This window comes from Gymnoscopelus microlampas (assembly GCF_963454915.1).
Source record: "Gymnoscopelus microlampas genome assembly, chromosome: 16".
NCBI classification, from domain to species: Eukaryota; Metazoa; Chordata; class Actinopteri; order Myctophiformes; family Myctophidae; genus Gymnoscopelus; species Gymnoscopelus microlampas.
Window position 1 is genome coordinate 4,808,171 of NC_139953.1, and position 27,119 is coordinate 4,835,289.

At 43.2% G+C, this 27,119-nt stretch overlaps 2 protein-coding genes across 2 annotated transcripts; one reads left to right on the forward strand and one right to left on the reverse strand.

The window, feature by feature from the left end:
- Positions 1-1,595: 1,595 nt before the first annotated feature.
- On the forward strand, positions 1,596-20,781 carry fam189a2 (family with sequence similarity 189 member A2). The gene is made up of 14 exons (XM_084081871.1): positions 1,596-1,775; positions 2,853-2,909; positions 4,291-4,410; positions 5,025-5,144; positions 9,740-9,847; positions 10,530-10,672; positions 12,840-12,975; positions 13,342-13,384; positions 13,606-13,682; positions 13,862-13,979; positions 15,293-15,678; positions 16,964-17,317; positions 18,141-18,392; positions 19,942-20,781. The coding sequence occupies exons 1-14, from the start codon at positions 1,605-1,607 to the stop codon at positions 20,335-20,337; spliced, it is 2,481 nt and encodes an 826-aa protein (XP_083937997.1). The 5' UTR covers positions 1,596-1,604; the 3' UTR covers positions 20,338-20,781.
- Positions 20,782-25,017: 4,236 nt separating this feature from the next.
- On the reverse strand, positions 25,018-26,358 carry LOC311062768 (E3 ubiquitin-protein ligase TRIM35-like; the record flags this gene model as incomplete). The annotated part of the gene is made up of 1 exon (XM_084081989.1): positions 25,018-26,358. The coding sequence occupies one exon, from the start codon at positions 26,356-26,358 to the stop codon at positions 25,018-25,020; it is 1,341 nt and encodes a 446-aa protein (XP_083938115.1).
- Between the last annotated feature and the right edge of the window lie 761 nt (positions 26,359-27,119).

The following is a 27,119-nucleotide window of genomic DNA, read 5'->3' on the forward strand; positions in this document are numbered from 1 at the left end:
ATATATATTGGAATTTTGAAAATAGCAGATCTAGACGCTCACAATGCGTTGCAATGCAACGTGTTGTGAGCTTGTAGATCTGCTATTTTCATTTAAAAAAAAAATACATTTCAGACATATGATACCTTGTGAAATGGTACATTCTGCATAATGAGTACTTTTTTCTTTTGGTACTTTAAGTACATTTTAATGCCAATACTTTTGTACTTTTACTCAAGTAATTTTTTATTATACCAGAGTGTTTCCACATTGTACTTTTACTTACGTAAAAAAAATGGAGTACTTTTTTCCACCGCTGGATAATATATGGATAGATAAATAAGATTAATGAGATACATTATGAGCAAAAACAGATAACTTTTCAAATCATTGTTTTGTGTCTGGTGGAGACCACAATCACAACACCAGAGGGAGCTCCACAAATCACATTCCACCCAGATTTGGCCCAAACAAGGGGTTAAATTCGTTCTACTGCTATGCCACCAAAATGTGGATACAGTCATAACAATATGTGAATCATTACTCTCCTTCAAAAACGTATGTGGCTGCAATTCGGCCCCTGTAAAAAGTCAAAGCCTACCCCCCCCCCCCCTGTGTATTGTACCTCCCTGTGCTTGTCTTTGCAAACTGTTAAAAAAGTATCCAATCAATCAATCAATCAATCAATCAATCAATCAATATATTTTTTGCAGCTGGCTTCAGCTGCTGCTCTTTAAACACACAGAGGAATGTGGGAGGTTTCTTCCTTCAAATATGATACATATAATACGCCCCTTTTGCCTTCCAGGATATATAGTATATATCCTGGAAGGCAAAAGGGGCGTGGCTTTAGGGGAAATGGGCGTGGCTTTAAACAACGCAAAAAACAATTGCCATCTGGTGGCCAAAGGAATGATCGACAGATTTTAAAGTTGCAACACAGGCCAACAAGTACAAATTGGCTCTATTCACAGCAGCCATATTATGAAGACATTCACAGGTGTTACTAATGATTGAAGGCTCTGTTCCATTCTGGTCAAACAGAGTCAGGGTGCTGATATTGTGCATGTTGGCCCACTGGAAACACTCTGTTACACCAGTGGGTCTATAGTTGGGGTCCAGGGACCTTCATGGGCTTCCAAATGGGGTGCATTTCGCCTTTCCGACGTTAACGAACCCTATATCTAACCCTAACCCTAACCCTAACCGCACGCGGAAGCCACTAGTCGGAGTGGCGAGATGTCGGAATGGAAGGAGCACCCCTTCCAAGTGGCCCCTTACAGTACGGGTCCATTTGGTTCCATTTGTACACTCTCAGAGTTATGGGGGTCGTGGAAACCACTGTCCTACACTAAATGGAACAGAGCCTTCATTAGTATCATTGGTAACACCTGTGAAGGAAGTGATACTATGGCTGCTGTGCATAGAGCCTATTCATAGATCTGATATAATGACACTCCCTATGTCTCTTGAAACAGTGTTCAAAGGAGTTGCATATGTTATTCAATACTGCAGTTTTCATTGTTTAGCTTGCTGCAAGCTGCTATGAATCATGACTGTGTCATTTGTTTTTATTTTTGTTTAATGATTGTTTGTTGAGCTTGCTGTCCGTGTCTGGTGGTGTCATGGTGGGCGGTGGTGGATGCCGCCCGCCGCTGGCCGGCCGCCGGCTGCTCTCCGTCGGCGTGCTGCAGCTGCTGCTCGGCCTGTGCACGGTGGCGCTGTGCTGCGGAGCACTGTCCATCAGCACCTCCCAGCCCGTCCGACGGGCCTGTCCCTTCTGGGCCGGCGCCTCCGTAAGCTGTTGTATTTTATTTGTTTTATATAATTTTTTATTTATTTTTAAAGGTAGGGTAAGTGATTTTCTTTGGTCAAAATAAGTGTTAAATAGCTCTATATTCTGATAGTAGGCCTACTCATTGCTATAGAGTGTTTGTTCAGTAACAGGAGTCTCTCCATGTCTCTCCAGCTCTTTATTAAACAGAAAATGCATTTTCAGGTTGGGATACCAATTGTATCCAATCAGGATAGAGAACTCAGTCAGGATACAGATTAAACAAGTGGAATTGGAAGTGATGACACAAAGAAATGAGCTGACACATTTGGAACTAGAACACTATAAAAATGAAGCTGATAAAGTGGTACTCTCTCTTGATTGGCTGAAATATTGTCACCTACCTGAAAATGTATTTTCTGTTTAATGAAGAGCTGGAGAGACATGGAGACTCCTGTTACTGAACAAACACTATAGCAATGATCACTATCAGAATATAGTGCTTTAACCTTTTAACAAAAAACGTTTTGTTTTGACCAAAACATATCACTTACCCTACCTTTAATACTTGTATTGCAAATGATTTCACATTACATTTCATGTTGCAGTACACACATATTCTTGCAATTGTCTTGTTTTTGTTTTTCCTTTTTTTCCCTCTTTTTATATACTGTACACCCAGTGTTACAAACGAAATTAAAGTTGTTGCATTGATTGATTGAATACTTTATTAACAGTTTGCAAAATAGTACAGTGTCACCACAGTGTTGGAAGAAGTACTCTGTTTTTTTACTTAAGTAAAAGTATCAATACTGCAATGTAGAAATACTCTAGTGCAAAAGTATTGTTGCATGGCATCAAAGTATACTTAAAGTACCAAAAGTAAAAGTAGTCGTTGTGCAGAATGTCCCTTTTCACAAGTTCAAAATGTATTTAAAATATTTGGAAAATAGCAGATCTGCAAGCTCACAATGTGTCGCATCGCGACGCATTGTGAGCTTGTAGATCGGCTATTTTCAAATGGCCAAAATGTATATAGGGCTGAAGTGGTGGTTACTGTATGTTTTGTGATAATCCATGTTATGTCCTGTATGTGTAGGTCATCCTCTCAGGGATCGTAGGGCTGACAACATGGAGGAGACCCGTACTGCTACTGGTAAGACTCATGCTTCACATATTAAAGGAAGGGTTCACCCAAAAAAATTACTTATTTTCTATCAATTACACACCCCATGAAGCATTGAATTCAGGGAGATTTTTTTGTTTTTGTTGCATTCCTGAGCCAATAATTTGATGACCAGGTGGGAGACTCAAAGGTAATCTAATTATTAGCTTAGGAATGCAACAAAAACAACAACAAATCTCCATGAATTCAATGCTTCATGGGGTGTGTAATTAATAGAAAATAAGTCATTTTGTGGGTAAACTACTCCTTTAACACCTTTTCTCTGCAATACCTCTTGTCAACCAGTAGGTGTCATACCTGACCACATAATCTAACATGTCTCAGTAGAAGAGCAGGGAGACCATCTACAATCACTGCAGTATTGTTTAGTTATATTGTATTATATACCCTACCTTAAAGATTTAGTACATTTTGAATTCCGGACTTTTACTTGTAACAGAGTATTTCTACATTGCAGTATTGATACTTAGTAAAACATTCAAGTACTTTTTCCACCACTGTGGTTTACCAGGCAAATTTTTGAATAACAGAAGTATAAAATGTATATTTGATTTTATTTTGTAATACTTTATTGCAGGTTCGTACAATATATGTGATGTACATGTACAAACAGAAATTAATTACATAAAAAAAGAAGAAAACATTTGGGGCAGAGGTTCTGAATTGGCATCCGGGGAGTGTGTGCACAGTTTTGCTGCCATCATGCCAACGATGCCGGAGATTAGCTGTTCACAGACGGACGGACACACAGACACACACACACACACACACACGGACGGACAGGGTGCAAAACATACTCTCTCGCCATGCCTTTCTCTCGCCATGCCTTTCGGCCTGGCGGAGACAAAAAGGGGGAAATAAAGAAAATAGAAATAAGAGGGGGGAAAAAGGGATAGGGATAGCTTTCCTGAAGTACTCTAAATGTACTCTTAAGGTTGTTACACACCGGGGCGATTTTTTCGTGCGAATAATGCGTTTTTTTTAAAACCTTATGAAGTCAATGGCTTCGTACATGGAGCGAAAAAGCGAAAAAGCGAAGCGAAAAAGCGTCTTTTAATTATTCGGAACGAGTCCGAATTTTGCGTATATTCGCTATTTTCGCCGGTGTCGTCCGGTGTGTAAGGACCTTTACACTTCATGTATTTCTGAGTCCCATCTATAGAATGACTTACGTGTTTAATGTGTGTTGGCACTCCCTCACCTTTCACATCTTTATCTCTTTACATCGTCTGAACCCCGGAATATGGATAGGATACCGGGGTTCAAGTGCTTAAAGTGAATGTATGTAGTTCTCTTCATTCAGGTGAATGTGTTTGTAGTTCTCTATGTGATGTGTGTTCTTCTCATTCAGGTCAATGTATTTGTTGTTCTCTCGGTGATGTGTGTTATCCTCAACCTGGCTGCATTCATCCAGTGCTGCCAGGGAGCCCAGCTGGTGTCCAGCATGAACACCTGTACGCTGGTGACACTGGTGAGTGTGTGTGTGTGTGTGTGTGTGTGTGTGTGTGTGCGCGTGCGTGCGTGCGTGCGTGTGCGTGTGAAACGATAGGCTCTATTCACAGCAGCCATATTTTCACTTCCTTAACAGGTGTTACCAATGATACTAATGAAGGCTCTGTTCCATTTCGAGTAGCACAGTGGTTCTCGGATTTTTCAATTTCCACGACCCCCATAACTCTGAGAGTGTACAAATGTAACCAAATGGACCCTTACAGGTCCATTTGGTTACATTGGTCCATTTGGTTACATTTGTACACTCTAAGAGTTACACACCCGTAAGGGGCCATTTGGAACCCCCTTAGGACCCACATTTTAGTCCCACTGGTGTAACAGAGTGTTTCCAGTGAGTCGACATGCATAATATCAGCACCCTGACTCTGTTTGACCAGAATGGAACAGAGCCTTCATTAGTATCATTGGTAACACCTGTGAATGTCTTCACAATATGGCTGCTGTGCATAGAGCCTATTACAACTTATCACAGTTTTTTATCAATTGCTTAATTCCTCATTATTATTAATCATAATTATCATCATCGTATTATTAATTAAGACTTCTGTGGTTGCTGGTGACAATGTCTTCCAGAGTGAGACGGGGGACGTGTGTCACTGCTGTTCCCTCAGCCCAACATCTGAATGTCCAGAAGACAAGCTGCTCCTCCTGTCCCCGGGGAGCTCCTGTAGCACCATGAGAATGCTCCTCAAGGTACCGGAAGTTCCTTCCTATTGGAGCTTCTCGTGCATGCGATTCTGAAAAGTAACTTAAGTCCATTCACTCAAGTACTGCACTTTATTGTCGCTATCGGGCGGAAACCTTGTACCTCCTCCGTATGTTATACTCCATTGTATGTCAGTGTCACACAAAAGTAGCAAAAACTAGAAAAAGTGCTTCTCGGAGCACAGGTCAGGTCAGGTCAGGTAGGTTATTGTGGGCCAGCAATGTTCGGAGTTCTTCGATCAGGATGGAGTATGACAAATCGGACAGATCCGTCTTGATCACTTAGAGATAACATGTACAGATATTTTGCAAAAATCAGCCTCCTGGTGGCCCTATAACAGGCTGATCTGAAACATTTGGGGCAGAGGTTCTGCTCTGGCATCCAGGGAGTGTGTGTGTGTGCACATATTTGCAGATACTGATGTCATTAAGAAAGTGTAAATGACTAGAAGTTCGGGCCGCGTGACGCGTCGTTCACTTTGCAGTGCGCCATGTCTGGCGTTGTATCTCCAGCCGTTGTGGCTTTGGTGAAGTTGTCGTCATTGTGGTGGAGAGAGTTCTTGTGGTGGAGAGAGTTCCTTGTATAGATTATTACTATTTATCACTATGGAAGCCGTCGAACTGGTGCGATCTGACGGCATCCTAGAATTTATAGGTAGGATGTGATGTCATGTGATGTCATGCTGTCGTGAGATTACGTCACACTGGCGTTGTCATCGTGATGTCAGATTACGTCACACCGTCACACTGGCGTCGCATACGGACAACCGACATGGCGCAGGATTCAAATTGTATATATACTAGAAGTTCGGGCCGCGTAGTGCGACGCGTCGTCCACTTGGCAGTGCCCCATGACAGGCACCTCACAGTGTGAGAGAGAGTTTTGTGCTCCCCTAAATCCACGGCAGGCTTTGAAAATACCCACTTCACAAAGAGGTGACGTGCATCACCTCTGCAATGACCCAAACCCACTTTGTGATTACTCACACCTGGCATGGCAGACCTGTGAGCAGTGTGCAGTGGTGTACAATGTTGCTGACGTCGGTAGGATGTGATGTCATGCTGACGTCACACTGGCGTTGTGTCCATATTGTGATGTCATGCTGACGTCGGTAGGATGTGATGTCATGCTGACGTCACACTGGCGTTGTGTCCATATTCGGGACGACCGTCTCATCGTGTCGTGAGATTACGTCACACTGGCGTTGTGTCCATATTCGGGACGACCGTCTCATCGTCGTCTTGGTAACAGGTTGGTTTGTTGTGATGATGTAGTGTAAAGTTTCAGACAGACAGTAAGAGTGATGCAGTGTTGCATCACTCTTATACATACATACATACATACAACGGACAACCGACATGGCGCAGGATTCAAATTGTATATATAGATAGATGGCCGATATATCGGCCAAACGGATATGCTGGTCTGGCTCAGCTGTCTAGCGCACGGATTCTCAAACTTTGTCCACAGACCCCCGTCTGAAAATAGTCTGAAAATAGTTTGTGCCAGGGAGTGACCCCCAAACAAGTCGTTCTATAAAAAAAAATTGGCATGCTGTTTTCGGCACCGTAACACAGCTCTGTGATGATCCATCGTCACTCAGAGAAGAAGCATGTGGATGTGACATCATTCCAAAAAACGTCACTTCCACCCACCCTGACTGGGTACATACACACATGAGCGTATGCTGACGTGAAACGCTACGCTACGTGACGCTAGGCCTTGTTCCGGATCCGACGTTACTTTGATAACTTCCGGAGGTTTGAGCAGCTGGTGGGCAGCGCCGTCTTTCAGGAAGTGTAGTTCTTGGACTAGTGCTATTTGTACAAGTGAGGACAGAGGAATAACACTACTCATCATGAAAACATTATGCACGTGCAATATAAAATATTAATATTATCAATGGATAATATTAATATTTTATGTCAAGGTGCCTTGACAAAATTAAAACACCATTACATTATTATGCATTACATTAGTATTAACCACATGAACCCCAGCATCGGGGGAACATGAGCCAAAAATAGCCGATCTACAAGCTTCGCAGCGCGACGCGTTGTGAGCTTGTAGATCTGCTATTTTTTGCAGAGAGATTTGGTGTTGACAGTAAAAAGCGTCCAAGAAAAGTAGGTCAGTTTTTAGTGAGAATAGAGGGTTTAAGTAGGGCTACATAATAATAAAATAATAACTTTATTTATATAGCACTTTTCAAAACATGAGTTACAAAGTGCTGCTGAACAGCAGTTAAAGGAGACACACCATGAATTTAAAAAAAATATTTGATATTTAATATCATATGGTGTATGTCCCTCAAACCATTTTCAAAAGGTTTGAGCCTAAATCAACACTCAGATATACTCATCCCAAGTCAATTCTCTCAGGCTTATAAAGCACTTTCAGCTGCAATACCAAAACGTCCAGTTGGCTAGGGGGGTGCTGTACTGCGGTACTGAGCAATTCTGTCTGTCAAAATACATGGGCAGAAAGTTTGGTGAGGTAAGCAAACTTGCCATTCTGAGATGGCCTGTTCAGACACGCCCATTCTGAAAATCTCTGAAATGAGAATGAATGACTGAATGTTAAAAGAAAATATTTTTTGGGGTACAAGAGACACTGGGGAGCCAAAAAAATACAAAAAAAATAAAAAAAAGTGAAATTCATGGTGTGTCTCCTTTAATGTTTACGTTTTATTTTACCTTACTTATATATAAAATATATAAGTAAGGTAAAATAAAACATACACATTTTTTGTTTTTTTTTACCCCTAGGGGGTCTTCAGAGTTACTACAGGGGGTCCGTCAAATCTTTGTGTGAAATGATTTTCTTTTTTACTTTAACCACTTGAACCCTAGCGTCCCTTTTCTGAGGAGAACTTTAGCAAAAAATAGCCGATCTACAAGCTCACAACGTGTAGAGAGAAAAAAGAGCAGCACAACTTTATCTTAAACAAAATTCTATACAATATAGATGGGGTCCCTGCTTCATCTCTCTCTCAGCTAGGGGGTCCATAGCCTGAAAACGTTGAAGACCCCTGGCATAAGGGAATACCATAGTTAACAAGTAAGTTAATTCTGACAAGCAGTAAAGAAAACACATTTAAACAAACTAAAAGGAGACTCGTTGCCCACATCAACAAACCAACAAATACAGACATAGGTGTGAATTACATTAATAATTATGATTGACAGATTCATATGGTAGAAGAGTGGAATTTATGACAATAAAGCACAGAGATGTTTCGTTTTTTGTAGCCCACGTTGTGCGTGAAACTGTAGAATTAATAAAAAAGAAACTTGTCATTTATTTTGGATAGTAATTTAATTTATTATTCTGCTATTCTTTATTATGCTCATTATAATATGATATTGTATCTTATCTATATATAACTGGTCCTCGTAATGCTCATTATAATGTATTTTGGATAGTAATTTAATGTATTAATCTTCTATTCTTTATTGTGCTCACATAAGCAATTCATAAGGGAACAACTAAACAGTGCAAAGTATTCAGGCCATTCACCACAAATAAATAAGGACGTTTACATTTATTGAAATAGAGTGCATGTGTTGTTTGGTATTTCCGGTTTTTAACTTAACATTGGAGTGGACGGGGCTAGCGTAGCGTAGCGTAGCGTTTGCCGTCAGCGTACGCTCATGTGTGTATGTACCCACTATGGGATTTTCGGAAAAACAGCTGTCTTCTCCTCCGCGTCATCAGCGCCCATACCCTGGGTGGGGTTGGCGAAAGGGCCTACTCTGTGTCTCTCAGCGGGTAGTTAATACCCTCACAAAAACATGTAGTAATCCTGGTCACTATAACGTCTCCCCAGTGACAGCCGGGTGGAGGGGAAGGGAACTGGTTGGAATAATGTGTTCCTTCCACGCGCTACGTCCAACCAGGGAAACTCCCCCCTGTCAGGTGACAAGAAGGTCAGTTGTCTCTCATGCATTGAAGGAGGCATGAGCTCAGTCTGCTCTGGCCTCCCTAGGCTGGCGAGGGGAGTGTAGTGCCCAGGATCACTTAGAAAATTGGCACCGGGTGAAAAATAAGGGTTACAAAATCGTGGGATAAAAAAAAAAGAAGAAAAACAGCTGTAACTCTGTTGCTGTTTTTTGCATTGAAAACCACCGTTTTCAGCGGGCCGCAGCCCCAAAATGGCGGATTGCGGTTGGAATGTTGTCGTTCCTATGGATACACAGATCCCTCCGCCTACCCACAGGGACTATTTTTTTAATTTATTTTTGGTGGACAATGTCGCTTGCGCGGCGTTTCAAAGATCATCGGATGAAGGTAATTCCGCTGGCAAAGGGATAACAAACGATGTTTAATACCTTGGCGGGTGATGCGTTAAAATGAGCAGATCTACCGGCTCACAATGCGTCACATTGTGAGGCTTTGTGAGCTGCAATTGTTTTTATAGGGTCAAAGTGGTTGAAGTGATTTAGATGCTGTATTAACTAATGTTAGGGACCCCCTGGAACCCCTTTCAATGACCCCTGGGGGTCCCCAGACCACTGGTCTAGCAGAAATGGTGTACAGTTTGGACAACAGATGGTCTCATGTAGTCTCTGTGATTTTGCAGAAAGTTCTGTCGGCGCTGTCTGCACTGAACGCCCTGTCCACCGCTGTGTGCCTGGTGGCTGCCGCCCTCCGATACCTGGAGATCTTCCACGCCAGACCACCATGTATGGTAGGAGGACCCTTAGATAACTCACATCTTCAATATACCAGACCACCATGTATGTATGGTAGGACCCTTAAGCTATTAAGAAATAGCAGATATACAAGCTCATAGCGCGGCACCAAGTGCCGCGCTATGAGCTTGTAGATCTGCTACTGTATTTGTTTGAACATTTTTGCAAATCTTTGAATATATATATATATTTTAAAGCGAACATTTGTAACTCAAATCCTTGCTTTTGGGGGTCCCTGGAACAACATATTTTGAGATGGGGGTCCGCGGCTAAATACATATCGTTTTGGGGGGGTCCTTGACATGAAAAGGTTTGAGAACCACTGGTGCCGCGCTATGAGCTTGTAGATCTACTATTTCTGAATAGCCACTGGTGGTCCCCAGACCACCGGTTGAAAACCACTGATTTAGATTGATTGATTGATTGATTGATTGATTGAATACTTTATTAACAGTTTGCAAAAAGTACAGTTGCAGGTACAGTTGTACAATAACGCTATTGTTTCCATCGTGGTCCTGAGATCAGCTATCTTCACAATTTCAGCTATTTCACTATGACAGTTAAAATGTCATGAATATATATTGTTTTTTCATTCAAAATAATCTTACCTTTTTAATTATAATTGATTCCATTGATTAGTTAAACGAACTGTTGTGCCCCTCTATTGTTGTGTGACAGACGGAGGAGTCGAGGGTCACAGTAGAGGAGGGGATGGGACCTGATGATGTGCTTCCTCCGGACCCAGATGAGTTTGTCGCTCCAGCCCCGCCCCCCTCCTACTTCTCCATGTTCTACTCCTACACCCCCCGCCTGGCTCGCAGGTAACCCCGCCCCCCTCCTACTAGGCTCTATAGATACACACGGAGATAAGGAACGCCCATTCGATTTTGTCTCGGGGGGGAAAACACAACGATCTGCCTCCTAGAGTTACATCATACACGATCGTTTGGATCGCTTTCAGAGCTATTTTATGGACGATAGAAACATTGTCAGCCAAGAAAAAAATCCATCAGAAGGACAGCTGGAACACAATCGTCCACTCGCCCTCGGCAAAGTTGACTTATTATTAAGATATATGTGACTAAAAAGACCAAACATTGACAATCTATGAGCTCACAGCGCGTCGGAACGCGACGCGTTGTAACTGTGTCTGTGAGCTAGATTGGCAATGTTTGGTTTATGTTCCCCCCAGAATACGTAAACTGGGGTTCATGTGGTTTATCACTGATCAGATTATCCTTATATCTTATTGCATTTTAGTCAAGTTTCAGCACAAGCACCACTGAGACCGGAGATCTGTTTCCCTCTTTCCAGCTCCGTCTGAATACCAAAACACTCGCCCCAAAACACAGTCGCCCCGGGGCAAACCCGCCGGTATTCACCTGGTATTCCTAAACGTAACCTCAGTAAAACTATGCCTAAACTGTTAAACATAACCTTATTCCTAAACGGAACCTCAGTAAAACTATGTCTAACCCTGAACTTATTTCAAACCGTAAAACAAATACAAGAACCGCTGGTCGGTGAGAAAAATGGGGGCGAGCGTGTTTTGGGGCGAGTTTTCTGGTTACCACCCGTGTTACAAAACATGTTTACATATGCACCGTGTTTAATCGCCTGGTAGAGACACTATTACAAGATATGATCAATTAAACTTACCATAATATAAAAACCTAACAGCCATTAAGTCATCAATAATGTTTATAGTGAATTTGAAGTACAGTTTAGAGACGTTGTTTGTGAACGGCACTACCGACGCCATTATCATTTGGCGACGTGCGTCATTTAATATCATGCAGGATTTACACACCGCTTTAGCTCCGTGTTCATTGCCAGATTAACAATTGTGTTTTCTGTAGGTTTTTAAACGAGGATAGGCTAGGGTTTGGCTTGTTTTGTGTGTAAATCGCTGCATGTTGCGTTTCCAAACTGTAATGGCGTCGATGTCTCCTGTACTAGGAATTCACTAAAACGTGTTCTATAAACATCATTGATGAATGAATGGCTTTTGCTTTTTGATATTATGATAAGTTTAATTGATCATATCTATAGAAAATGTAATAGTGTCTCGTACCAGGCGATTAAATCAGATAACCTCGGGCCATTGTGTTGTGTGGCTCCTCTGTCCAGTCAGGACAACATTCCAATCGGACTCTTGTTTAATTTGCTAATGTAACGTTCCTTGTCGAGTGGCAACAAGGTTCTGTGCCAGTGATCTGGCAAGCCATGAAGCTTGCTTTTAAATTGGTATACTTTTACAGCATGTGAGTTTGAAAACCCCACATCCCTCTGTCTACACCAGCTGGGGGAAATCTGTGTTTTCCCCCGAGTGGGCCCATATGAAAATAATAAATTTATTGAAGGTGCGCCTTATAATCAGATGCGGCTTATAGTGCGGAAAATACGGGTCTAGCACAGTGGTTTCCACGACCCCCATAACTCTGAGAGTGTACAAATGGAACCAAATGGACCCTTACGGGTCCATTTGGTTCCATTTGTACACTCTCAGAGTTACACACCTGTAAGGGGCCATTTGGAAGCCCATTAGGGTCCCTGGACCCCAACTGTAGACCCACTGGTTTTTCCAGTGGGCCAACATGCACAATATCAGCACCCTGACTGACTGTTTGACCAGAATGGAACAGAGCCTTCATTAGTATCATTGGGAACATCTGTGAATGTCTTCATAATATGGCTGCTGTGAATAGAGCCTATTGGGAGGTGAACTCGAAGAAGACGAGCACTCCTTTTTCAATCTAACTGGTTTTCCAATCACACTGTAACATATATAATCTAAAGAATATAATGACAACTCTCTGGAGAGATCCATTTTCATGCAGTGACTATACAATAACGTGTGTGTGTGTGTGTGTGTGTGTGTGTGTGTGTGTGTGTGTGTGTGTGTGTGTGTGTGTGTGTGTGTGTGTGTGTGTGTGTGTGTGTGTGTGTGTGTGTCCACCTGTGCACGTGTGTGTGTGCGTGCGTCAGAATGTTCGGGGACAGTGTGGTTCCTCATGCCTCTGGGGCCAGGATGAAAGGGGCGGAGCTCTTCCCTCCCTTGGACCCTCCCCCTCCTTACGAGGAGGTCGCTGGTAGCTCCGCCCCCAACACCACCATAACACAGGTGCGCTGACACTATTAACTTTTATGGTCATGATATTGTTCTCTGGAAGAATCCATTACAACAAACATGTTATTGCACTGCAGTACGGCTGAGAATAGCAATTATGTTCTAAGTGAATATTCTATAGATTACTTTTTCAATTAAGTGAATATCCGAGAAGCTAATTTGTTAATTAAATGATATTATACATGGAGTATATCCACATTGTCGTATTCAGTAAAAAATCTGAGGACTTCCAGCAGTGGTAATTTAGTATACTTAATTGTATGTTAGTGTATGTATGTATGTGACCTTATGTAATCATTGTTATGTGTGATTATGATTTTATGTTCATTATATTTTAGCTCACTTCTGTTCTGTTTTCAGGAGACAGAGCTGAGTACAATCACATGCAATACCCCTGTCAGAGGTAGGGTATCACACGCACGCACACATTTTAATATTGAATTTGGATTGACATGCATAATAGTGTTTGCCTGACCACAAATGTGTGTGTGTGTGTGTGTGTGTGTGTGTGTGTGTGTGTGTGTGTGTGTGTGTGTGTGTGTGTGTGTGTGTGTGTGTGTGTGTGTGTGTGTGTGTGTGTGTGTGTGTGTGTGTGTGTGTGTGTGTGTGCGTGTGTGTGTCCAGGCCCAGTGTCAGACGTGTGTCTCCAGTCAGTGTCGGAGGTGTCAGGGGGCTCACTACTGCCCCACTCTCCTCCCAAGGTTAGTACAGTTTTGAATTTTCCATTTGTTTTATTACATTTTTGTTTTCAATTTAGTTTGTTTTAATTAGTTTTTAAAGCATGTGCAAATCATTTTATAAATGTTTTTTTTTTTTTTTTCCAGTTAACTCAAATGTATTTTTTTCCCCAATTCTATGTTGTGTTATTTCTCCTCCCCAGCACCAGGCCGGTCCAGGAGGACAGCAGCAGGCTGTGGGGTCCCTATCCTCCCAGAGAGCTCCTCCACGGAGACGACGATCCAACAGCGACCCTCTCCTAACAGACCTCGCAACTAAAGGTGTGTTTAAGGGCTGCAGCAGTTCATCAAATGAATCCATTTAATTGATTATGGGGGAGAAGAATAAATACAATCTATTATGGGGGAAATAATAGGCTCTATGCACAGCAGCCATATTATCACTTCCTTCACAGGTGTTACCAATGATACTCATGAAGGCTCTGTTCCATTTAGTGTAGCACAGTGGTTTCCACGACCCCCATAACTCTGAGAGTGTACAAATTTGGTTCCATTTGTACACTCTCAGAGTTACACACCCGTAAGGGGCCATTTGGAAGCCCATGAGGGTCCCTGGACCCCAACTGTAGACCCACTGGTGTAACAGAGTGTTTCCAGTGAGCCAACATGCACAATACCAGCACCCTGACTCTGTTTGACCAGAATGGAACAGAGCCTTCATTAGTATCATTGGTAACACCTGTGAATGTCTTCATAATATGGCTGCTGTGAATAGAGCCTATTGAATTTCCGCCCTCAAAAGTTCTACTGTACATACTAGAACTACATGTAATTCATTGTAGGCAAGGCAAGGCAGGTTGATTTGTGTAGCATGTTTCAACAACAAGCAATGCAATGTGCTTTACGGAAAACATCAAGCAAAGGAAACGCAATTGTACAATGACGTTAGGATGCATGAAACAAAATACCAAATACAGTTACAGTGCAGAAGAGAGTGAAAAGTAAATAAATAAAAGTAACTCATTCAAAGGCAGCGGCAAACAGACAGGTCTTTAGTTGTGTTTTAACCCATTGAGACCTGGAACGCACCTGTGTCACTTTAGATTTCTTTGGCTAATCAAAAATAGCAGATACACAAGCTCATAGCGCGGCACCGAGTGCCGCGCTATGAGCTTGTAGATCTGCTATTTTTGAAAAATCTTTGACATTGTTTTTTTTCCAAAAACTGTTAGGATTTAGATTTTTTTTAAGAATCGCCTCAGGGCTTAACTCTTTCACTGCCACTGACGTAATAAACGTAATTATTCACTTACGTAAAAAACGATTTTTTATTTATTTATTTATTTTATTTTTTTATTTGACCCAAAGACCAAGGAGATATGGTATTTCGAAGATCTAGACTCCTTCTCTAGGTAACTTAAAACTTAAAAATTCTGTATCGGCTCCTGAGTACTTTTTTTTTTTCAATGAAAAATCTCTGGCAGTGGGCAATAATTCAGGCAGTGAATGAGTTAAAGGATTAAAATAAATAAGAGTGGTAGCAGAATCTCCCCCCCTCTCTCTCTCTCTCTCTCTCTCTCTCTCTCTCTCTCTCTCTCTCTCTCTCTCTGTCACCCCCCTCCACCCCTGCATAGTGGTTTCCCCTGACGGGCCCCATCATGGCCGCGTGACCACCGACTCGGCCACCCAGACGTCTCAGCCCACGCTGGCCGGGGGCCCATCGTCCCCCCACCAGGTCCCCCCCCCCTCGCTCCCTCGGTGGCGGCCTCTAGCGGGGAACGAGGGAAACGGCAGCAGCGGCCGTAGATCGGCGGGCCTGCGTCGGCCCCGGCCCTCCTCCATGGTGGACCACCAGAGCTACCAGCACACCCAGCAGCTGGTCAGCAGGTTCCTGGAGCAGCCCAGGGCCCAGGGTCTGGACCCTGAGGTTCACAAGCTGGTGGACAGCATCCGCACCGTCCTGCAGCTGGACCAGCACCACATGGAGGAGGTGGTCCGCTCTGCCAGCTACATAGAACAGGTAGACCATTCATTGTGTCACAAATAATTGCGATGAACTGTTTAATTGTAGTTTGTGGGCATTAAAGGTAAGGTAAGTGATATTTTTGGTTAAAGTATTTTGTTAAAAGGTTAAAGCACTATATTCTGATAGTAATCATTGCTATAGAGTGTTTGTTCAGTAACAGGAGTCTCCCTGTCTCTCCAGCTCTTTAATAAACAGAAAATACATTTTCTGGTAGGTGTCAAAATCTCAGCCAATCAGGAGAAAGTACCTATTTTTATAGTGTTCCAGTTTCAATTTTACACTCATTTCTTAGTGTCATCACTTCCAATTTCACTTGTTTAATCTATATCCTGATTGAGTTCTCTATCCTGATTGGATAAAATTGGAAATGAAACTGAAACGAAAATGCATTTTCTGTTTTATAAAGAGACATGGAGACTCCTTTTACTGAACAAACACTCTACAGCAATGAGTAATATCTGAATATAGAGCTATTTAACACTTATTTTAACCAAAGAAAATCACTTACCCTACCTTTAAAACACTAACGGTAGTCTGTATGTTTCGGAACCAATCAGAAGGTCCCGTCCCCTTGAGCTATGGGAAGGCATTATATGACCAATAACGTAAACAAATTACTGACTGTCTGTAGATAAAGTGAAATATTCTGAGCGTATTTTATTATTGAATCATGATTTAACCCAGTGGTTCTCAACATGTGGGTCGGGACCCCCCAGGGGGGCCCCACATGATTTTGGGGGGTCCCCAGATGACATTGAAGTGACAATTTAAGGACTTTTAATCAAGACCTTTTTAATACCTCAAGAAAAGAAAAAAGACCATTTCTGCATCAAAATAAATCAACAAACTATACTATAGAAACTGGTAAAACATTGGCCAAATTGTCAAATAATTTACATTCAACGCTTTGCATTGCGAGGCTTTGTGAGCTTGTAGATCTGCTATTTTCACAATATTTATCCGTGGAACCGAGTCAAACAAAATGCCTCAACAACTCCTACAATTCCAAGTGCTTGTCTGGGTGCTGGAGTCCCAAGTTCAAATATATTTTGGGGGGTCCCCAGTTCAAATGTGATTATTTTGGGGGGTCCCCAATTCAAATATGATTATTTTGGTGGGTCCCCAGTTCAAATATGATTATGTTGGGGGGGTCCCCAGTTCAAATATGATTATTTTGGGGGGTCGCGGCCTGAAAAAGTTGAGAACCACTGATTTAACCATTTTGAATAAACTGCCGTATACTCTCCAGCGGCCGGCTCATTGGCTCCTCCCATTTCAGGCGTTTACCGAATCAGAGATGACGGGTGGTCCCGGCGGCCACGCCCGTCAGCCAATCACCCGGCACCACAGCGTGGCCCCTCCTCCTCCTCCTCCTCCTCCTCCGCATGAGCCGAGCAGCTCGTCTCAGAAGCTGAGCGGAGCGGTGCGCCTCCGGCCCCCCCGGCCCTCCTCCATGGTGGACCACCAGAGCTACCAGCACACCCAGCAGCTGGTCAGCAGGTTCCTGGAGCAGCCCAGGGCCCAGGGTCTGGACCCTGAGGTTCACAAGCTGGTGGACAGCATCCGCACCGTCCTGCAGCTGGACCAGCACCACATGGAGGAGGTGGTCCGCTCTGCCAGCTACATAGAACAGGTAGGAGGTTTATTTTTTTTTATTTTTTTTACTATACTGTGTTTTCTCTTAGACTCTTTTCAATAGGCTCTATGCACAGCAGCCATATTGGCAATGCATTGGGCCCCTTCCTTACTTCCTTCACAGGTGTTACCAATGATACTAATTAAGGCTCTGTTCCATTTAGTGTGGCATAGTGGTTGTCTTATTTTCAAGGACCCCCATAACTCTCAGAGTTACACACCCACCATACGGGGCCATTTGGGCACCAAAATGGAGTGTTTCTAGTGAGCCAACATGCACGATATCAGCACCCTGACCAGATCACTAGTATCATTGGTAACACCTGTGAAGGAAGTAAGAAGAGGCCCAATTTCTTTCCAATATGGCTGCTGTGCATACAGTAGCAAATGACTGAAAACTATCAATTGTCTTACAAAGATCCTGTATTTTCTTTTGCACATGTCTTTTCACACGTCCGTGACATCACAGACGAATCCTTGGTATCTTGATGACCAGCTTCAAAATCGTCACCCGTTTGAATCGATTTAAATCGATTTAAGATAAATCCTACATGCCTAGTCCTTGGCGCAACATTTTTCCAGATGGGGGTCCGTGGCCAAATATATACCAATGTGGGGGTCCTTGGTACGAAAACGTTTGAGAACCACTGATTTTAGAAGGCATTTTGTAGAACCGGACTCACGTCTTGTCTTAATGAACTGTGTGTGTGTGTGTGTGTGTGTGTGTGTGTGTGTGTGTGTGTGTGTGTGTGTGTGTGTCGGCGTGATCGATTGAAATAAAACTATAAGATTGTAATTGTTCTTCATTTTCCACGTACCAGCACCTAACTCACCGAGGGAACGAGGGCGGCAGCAGCGGCAGATCGGCGGGCCGTCGGCCCCGGCCCTCCTCCATGGTGGACCACCAGAGCTACCAGCACACCCAGCAGCTGGTCAGCAGGTTCCTGGAGCAGCCCAGGGCCCAGGGTCTGGACCCTGAGGTTCACAAGCTGGTGGACAGCATCCGCACCGTCCTGCAGCTGGACCAGCACCACATGGAGGAGGTGGTCCGCTCTGCCAGCTACATAGAACAGGTAGGAGGTGGTCCGCTCTGCCAGCTACATAGAACAGGTAGGAGGTGGTCCGCTCTGCCAGCTACATAGAACAGGTAGGAGGAGGTGGTCCGCTCTGCCAGCTACATAGAACAGGTAGGAGGTGGTCTGCTCTGCCAGCTACATAGAACAGGCAGGAGGTGGTCCGCTCTGCCAGCTACATAGAACAGGTAGGAGGTGGTCTGCTCTGCCAGCTACATAGAACAGGCAGGAGGTGGTCCGCTCTGCCAGCTACATAGAACAGGTACTGTAGGAGGTCAATCAATCAATAAATCAGTCAGTCTTTATTGTCATCACATTTACAAGTAAAAGCGGTAGATATATTCCTATTTGTGCATGAAAACATTGCTAGTTTTAAATCACGCGGATGTAAGTGTAAAACGAGCATCGTTTTTAAAAAACAGTTCAGTTTGAGCAACGGCAACATAGCCTGGTTCCAGACGAATCTGCCATTGCAAAAAGAAATTGCCCAGTGATATTAGTCTGGCCATGCCAGGCTAACGGCAACAGGCTCAGCTCTTATTCAGTATCTGTTCGTTGCTAGACCAGGAAAGTCTGGTGTTCTTGCTCCTGATAAGCTGTATACCCGCATATATACACATGCACACCTACCTTCACACTAGCATGCTACTTATTTATGGTAACGCATGTCAGGTCAGGCAGGACAAAGCGCATCACTCCTTCCCATGTCGGGGTTTGGACAGGCTTTCAGAACATTTTAAAACATCCTTTCAAATAACACTTGCCTGCCAAAGAAAACTTTTTTTTTATTCCACAAGAGGGCGCTCCAACACAACCTAGGAATAAGCCCTCGACTCTGAGAGAAGGAATGGACGGATGTGACGTCATCCCCCCCAAAAAATCCCTTTTGTCCACTCCTATGTTAGGAGTTGTAGAAAAACACATCTAGCTCGGATTCTTCTTTTTTTTTTGTGAAAACGATCCAATAGGCTCTATGCACGGCAGCCATATTATCACTTCCTTCACAGGTGTTACCAATGCCACTAATGAAGGCTCTGTTCCATTTAGTGTAGCACAGTGGTTTCCAAGACCCCCATAACTCTGAGAGTGTACAAATGGGGTCCATTTGGTTCCATTTGTACACTCTCAGAGTTACACACCCGCAAGGGGCCATTTGGAAGCCCATGAGGGTCCCTGGACCCCAACTTTAGACCCACTGGTGTAACAGAGTGTTTCCAGTGAGTCAACATGCAACAATATCAGCACCCTGACTCTGTTTGACCAGAATGGAACAGAGACTTCATTAGTATCATTGGTAACACCTGTGAATGTCTTCATAATATGGCTGCTGTGAATAGAGCCTATTCCCGATAGCAACAAAATGGCCTATCGCGGTTCCAATTTTCTTTTCCCCTGGTGGATAGAGGAGACGCTCCCCCACCCCCCAGACTCCCTTTATTAGATCGTCAATATAAGGTAAAAACGCTGGCACGGGGATGAAAAACAATGCTTTGAAACATTGAAAAATTAAAAAGAGATAAAAAAAAAACTCGGCTCCTCCCTTTTCTAGGCGTTCACCGAATCAGAGACGGCGGGCGGTCCCAGTCGTGCCCGTCAGCCAATCACCCGCCACCACCACAGCAGAGCGGTCCCGCCCCCGCCTCCGCTTCCGCAGCCGAGCTGCTTGTCTCAGACGCTGCCCCTCCCCCCGAGGAAACGACCCGGCCTGCTGCACTTGCGGAGCTGCGGAGACCTCAGCTCCTTCACTTGCCCAGCGGTCCAGGAGGCTCCGGAGCACAGAAGGGGGCCACCGGAGCCGAGGGCCACCGGAGCCGCCTGGTCCTCCACCCGGCCCTCACTCGAGTGGCGGGCCGCGCCGAGGGCACCGCTCCGGTCGGGCTCGCGCCGCGAGCATCGCGACCGACCCCACAGTCTGATCGGGATTGTTCGAGAGACAATACTTTGATGCTGTAGAGCACGTTTTACTAGAGTAATTTTCTCTTTTTTTCCCCCCAAGCACATGACTTTCACTCTTCACTCATGACATTTCAAGTAGAAATGTTCTACTTTTTCTAGGAAGGGACTCTCAGGACCCAAATTTACCAAAATATTATGAACTAGAAAATGTGCTCCTCGGAGCACATGTCTCCGCCAGCAAACCGGAAAGTGAAAACATAGTCTCCTGGCGGAGACAATAACCACTTACGCCCTATTTCAAATCAAATATAGTGAAAATAGCCGTTCCATAAGCTCTTGGGCTTGTAGATCTGGTATTTTCACTTCCTGAAAATGTCTTTTGGAAATTCCTTCATCGGTCCCCTTTTAAAAAAAATCTTAAACCATGTTTATTTCTGTTTCTAGCAGCAGATGATTTTTTATTCGGGGTGTTACAAAGTGTCGCGGCACAATACCTAGCAATGTGAAAATGTCATACAAAACTGAATGGCGATATCCGTGACCGTGTGTCTGTTTGTTAGTTGTTGTTGTTGGTTCTGTTGTTGTACCCTACAACAAGGGTTCTGTTTTTGTACCCTACAACAATGGTTCTGTTGTTTTACCCTACAACAATGGTTCTGTTGTTGTACCCTACAACAACGGAACGGTTCTGGTGTTGTACCCTACAACAATGGTTCTGTTGTTTTACCCTACAACAATGGTTCTGTTGTTTTACCCTACAACAATAGTGTACAAATGGAACCAAATGGACCCGTTTGGGTCCATTTAGACCTCCCCTGAAGGAACCCACACAATCATCTTTGAGAACCACTGCCCTACGACATCATTTAGCTGGGGACTCCCTTGAAGGACCCCTGGGGGTCCCTGGACCCCATGTTGAGAACCAGTGTCTCTGATTGTACAGAATTGACTGTGGTTGTGTTTTGTAATTCTGACATGCTGATGGAAGTGACTTTAAAAATATTATTAGGATTGCTGTGTGTGTGTGTGTGTGTGTGTGTGTGTGTGTGTGTGTGTGTGTGTGTGTGTGTGTGTGTGTGTGTGTGTGTGTGTGTGTGTGTGTGTGTGTGTGTGTGTGTGTGTGTGTGTGTGTGTGTGTGTGTGTGTGAATTGAGTTGAATTGAACCGTCATTTAAAGACGGTGGTTATTCAGCCTTCAGACACCGTTTGTAAAAGGACACACTATTAAGCCGTCGACGTATAACCTCATCAAACCTATGTCTAAACGTAACCATGCAAACAGTTGCATGGTATAACCATGTGATTGCCCCTGACCAATCGAACGGCATGGAAATGTGGTGTAATTTATGCAGGGTATTTATTTATTTATGTTTAACCATGGGAACCTTCTGAAGAGTCCCTGATTAACTGACAGTGTGTTTGATGAATGCCATTGCTCCAATCAAACAGGGAACGTTAATTAGGTGGTACTGTAGCTTATAAAGCTACAGTATGTTCCAATCAAACGGGGAACATTAATGAGGCGGTAGCTTATAAAGCTATGTTCCAATCAAACAGGGAACATTATTTAGGTGGTAGCTTATAAAGCAGGGGATTGAATGAGAACATATCAGTATTGAAACAGACTGACAGGGCCTTTCATACAGAAGACAGTTATGGGTCCCAAAAAAATATCCCTTTTAGTCTAAATAGACTAAAGTCTCTCTTTAGTCTAAAGCACTTTAATTTGTCCCATCTCAAGTCAGCTGATTCATTTCAAATAAAATAAAGTTCAATTTGTATAGAAAGGATGTTATAGAAAACATGTCTATTGTGCTCATTAGGCATGAAGTTTCTCTCTTAAAGGGATAGTTCACCCCCAAAATGAAATGTTTTCTATCGATTAGTCACCCCATGGAGAATGGAGACATGAAGTCATGGATATGTTTTAGTTTTTGTCGCATTCCTAAGCCAATAATTTGATGACCGGCAGCGGTTCTGGTAGGAGACACAAGGAGTTTTTTCTCCTTTGTGTCTCCTACCGGAACTGCTGACTACCGGTCCGCTGGCCATCAAATTATTGACTTAAGAATGCGACAAAAACAGAAAAATATCCATGAATTTAAGTCTCCATGGGGTGACTAATCGATAGAAAAAAAATATTTTTTTTGGTTGAACTATTCCTTTAAGCCTGATTCATACTTTACAGAATGATGGTTGATTTTGGAGATCAGTTGTTTTCGGCAAGCAAGGCTGTTGTGTGATGGTAGAATCTTTTAACTCTTTAAGACCGGGAACGCATCGCGTCATTTTTGGATTTCGTTGGGCTATTCAAAAATAGCAGATCTACAAGCTCATAGCACCGAGTGCCGCGCGTCCATTTGGACCCCTGATGGTCCCCAACATCAACCAATCAGATGGCTAGCCTTGTGAGATGCATACTATCGTACGCAGGCTGTTTTTTTGTTTAGTTTATTTTCAATAAAGTTGTGGTCGAACATTGTTTTATCTGTAATTATTTGTGTTACTTGTCATTCGTCAAAGTATCAATACTGCTATAGACCAATTATTTGTTTACTAACATTGAGCCTGGACGCACAGGTGATTGTTTCACGCAATCAATTCCCAACCTGTTTCGGGGTGCACTGGTTTCAGCACACCCCAACCCCCTCTTGTGTGTGTTGGCTAGTGAGACGCGTCCTAACGAGACCTGATATAATGGGTTTCGTTGCGCGCATACTGGCTGCACGCAGCCAGTATGACGTCGTCTGTTAAGGGGTCTATGTAGAAGTACTCTGTTTCAAGTAAAAGTCAGGAATTCTAAATTTACTTGAGTAAAAGTACAAAAGTATTGGTATCAAAATATACTTTAAGTACCAAAAGTAAAAGTACTAAAATGTTTGAAAATAGCAGATAGATCGGCTATTTTCAAATAGCCTAGGTATAAAATAGTGCTAAAGTGGTTAATGTATGTTTTATAATGTAATAATTTTTATCTGCAAAGTAACTAGTAACTAAAGTTTTAAAATAATTGTTGTGGAGTAAAAGTACAACATTTGCCTCTGAGATGTAGTGGAGTAGAAGTAAAAGTATTGACATTTGGAAATACTCCAGAAAAGTAAAAGTGCTTAAAATGTTTACTTAAGTAGAGTACTTGAGTAAATGGACTTAGTTACTTTACACCATGGCGATTGAGTGGTGCTGATTGAGTGATTGAGTACCAGCTGGCATGTGAGTGGTGTCTGAATGTGAGTGGTTGGCTACCAGGTGGAGCCTGCTGGTGATTGGCTCCTGTGACCAGGCTTGACTATTAAAGCTGGACGTCACCAGGTGTTTGTGGTCTTCCTCCTTGTCAGCCTCTAATCAACACCAGTCCTCTCTGTTTGCATGTGTTTTAAGCACTGCCAGTGTTAAATGTGGGTGAAGTTAACAGACGTGGTAGTGTAGGGCGGTGGGGTCCCCAGATTGATTATTGTTGGGGGTCCCCAGATGATTAGCAACATTGTTTTCTCACCCAACAGTAAACAAACCAACATACAGTATAAGTGTACAGGGTATCTGCACGTTTCTAAAGTTACAATTTAAGGACCTTTTTAATACCAGATTGGCCAAATTGTCAAATATGAGCTTGTACTGTAAGCTTGTAGTTCGGCTATTTTCATGCCTACAATTCCATGTGCTTGTCAGAGAGGGGGGGTCCCAGTAAACATTATTTTGGGATGTCACGGCCTGAAAAGTTTGGGAACCATTGGTGTAGGGGTGGGTGGCCTTGATTATTTGCGTGTTCCTCGTTTTTCTTTAGTTTATGTTTAGGTAAGATACCTGTGCTTTGTTTTGTGTTTGGTAAAGGTAAGCATAGTTTTTTTTTTGATTAGGATGATTTATTTATAATTAATAAATGTATAACTTTTGGAGCCAAGGTGTGGCACCTGTCCTACCTTGCCATACCCAATTGACGCCCCTGGTGGGCCCGGGCCCATAGGTTGAGAATCTCTGGACTAGGGTGGACGGTTTCCACAGCCAGGCCACCAGGCTGATGAACTTAGACTGAGCCCTGTCACCATGTCAGTCTTATATGCTCCCATCACATTGTTCACTTTATATGTGTATATGACTGTACAATCTCATTCCCAAACATTTAATATACATCTGACATCTCCTGATATCTAAATATTTTATTTGCACAAGAGGAACTCTGTCTTTGCCAGACCTGAAAGGTATGGCCTACACGAGCCTTTGTCACCAATTTGTCCATACATGGTATGTCTGGTTGTGGTTAAGTTTCTTATGCATGAATAAATAGGCACAGACTAGTCGTGACATCACTATTATGTCACAAGTATAAATACGGTTGGTATATAATGTAAGACACAAAGATTTCAGAATTAGACTTCACACGACTTCACACAACACCGGCTTAGGTCTGGCACAACCAGGTCTCCTGTTTTTATTACTTGTTTTCACACACATTATGTTTGTTTCATATTAGATTTTTTTGTTTTACTCCTATTTAATGGCTCCTCAAAGGTGAGCTGTCTGTCTGTCTGCCTGCCTGCCTGTCTGTCCGTCCAGAGCTATTATCGCAAAGTGCTGCACCGATCAGCACCAAATCTCTTGGTCACACACTGCCAGCTCACAGAAGACTTTTTTTTCCCCATATAATATACATTTGTACTATTTAAATTAAAATAAGGACAGTAAATGGGGCTCTGATGGAACTGAAACCTTGGTCAAATGTGCTCCATCACCACTAATGATAAAGATCACGATAATCATCATCATCATCATGACCTACACCCTCATTATCATCATCATGACCTACACCATCATCATCATCATGACCTACACCCTCATCATCCTCTTTAATTACGTTGATCTTCCCTGGTAACATCTTCAGCGGGAGTGTATCATCACCGTTTATAATATATGGAAAGAGTGTGTCAGTGAAATTGTGGCTAAAGGTGTGTAGGTGTGTGTTAGTATCAGGATCAGAGAAGGACAGCTCTCCTCTGTTCCAGTCCAGTTGGACTCTGATCCTCCAGGGTGCCTGTCTCACTGAGAGTACGGTGTATGACCGAGGTGTGTTGGATGTGTATTCACCATCATCTAAACATATTCTCCAGAATTGGCCAGTTCCTCCGTTCCTCGGGAAAGACTCTGCTCCTATTTCCCAGTGTGTATTGTCTCCAACCTCAACATCCCAGCTGTGAATGCCTGAGTTAAAGCCCTCAGAACCGCCGACAAAGTTCCAGGTGTCAAACCTCTCTGGGTTGTCAGGAAGCTGCTGTCTTTCTCCACAACTCACGCTGGTGAGATCATCAGACAGGATGAGGCCTGGATGGGCAGTGTTGGGGTCCAGAATGACAGGATTGTAGGAGACAATGTCCTTCATCTTGTTCCAGACTCTGAAGGCCAGGTTGCCCAGGTGTTTGACCTCGTCTATCAGTGCTCCTGAGACCAGCTGTGGGTCCTGCAGCGTGAACTGGACTCTTTCCATTGTGGTCTTGTAGATCTGCGTGATGTGTTCAGCTCTCAGCTCCTCCTCTATGGCTCTGATGTCGTTTGAAAGGTTTGATATGTCTGTGTTCAGACCCTCAATCTTCTCCTTCATCATCTGACTCTTCTGCTGCTCTTCATCCCTCATTGCAGTGATTCTAGCCTCCTCTTCCTCTTGTAGAAACTGATGGAGCTTCTTAAACTGTTCCTTAATCTGCCTCTTCGTGTTCTGGGCCTGGACCTTAATGTGTACCGCAGTTTGGTCACAGTTTGTTTTAACTTCGGTAAAGACCTGCAGTCTCTCTTGTAAGAGCTTCAGTGAATCCTCGGCTGCGTCCTTGAGATGCATTGTCCGACGTTTCTCCTTCATGAAGCTCTCACTCAGGTTCTTCAGAGCCAGGTTACAGGGTGGATGTTCCCTGTTATTAATCGTCTTACAAACTGGACATTCCTTCACTCCCTTCCGTCTCCACCATTCCTGCAGACAGGCTTTACAGAAGCTGTGGCTACATGACAGGAGAACAGGATGTTTGAATATGTCACAACACACAGAACAGGAAAAATCCTCCTCTGAAAAACACGCCTGGGAAGCCATTCAGTCTCTGAATGAAGCTACAAAACACTCTGCTCAAGACGGTAGGAAATCAGCCAAATCAAGTGGTGGTAACACTCCCTCCTCTAGAAGGTTCCCTGAAGTGTACTTTCACCTTAAATCCTGCTTCTTTTTCAAATCACACTCGGTTGATTCAAGATAGGTCAGTATGGCCTACTTTCTGACAGAAGGACTGCTTGTTTTTGGTTTCTCTAGAAATAGACAATTTAAAATGACATCACGGTGATGTCACTGGGCAAGCGCTGACATTTCTACCACCGATTTAATCAATTTAATCCGGGAACGCATCTGTCATTTTAGATCTCTTTTGGCTATTAAAAAATCACACCCAGTGTGAAGTGGGCGGTGTGTGGTCATCACAACATGACTCACTTTAAAAAAGGATAAATGCCTTTTTTTAAAGTCCATACTGCTATTCATAGGGCTGCACATGTGTCATGTGTTTCGCTAGCCAATCACAGTCCTGAATTTGCAAAGTCAGCCAATCACATTATAGTTAGTGGTAATGACACTAGCTGTAATGTGATTGGCTGACTTCGCAAAAGTATCGATTTGCATTAACAATGGAAGGGTTAGGGGGTATACAAATCTTTTGGTCGGTGTCCAAAACTCACTTATAGGGGGTGGCTACACCGCCCCAAAAATACAATGAAATAAAATACTTTTTTTTTTAAATGCTCATTGCTGAGCTTGTAGAGTTTTTGAAAAATGTGTGCAAATCTTTGAATATATATATATTTTTA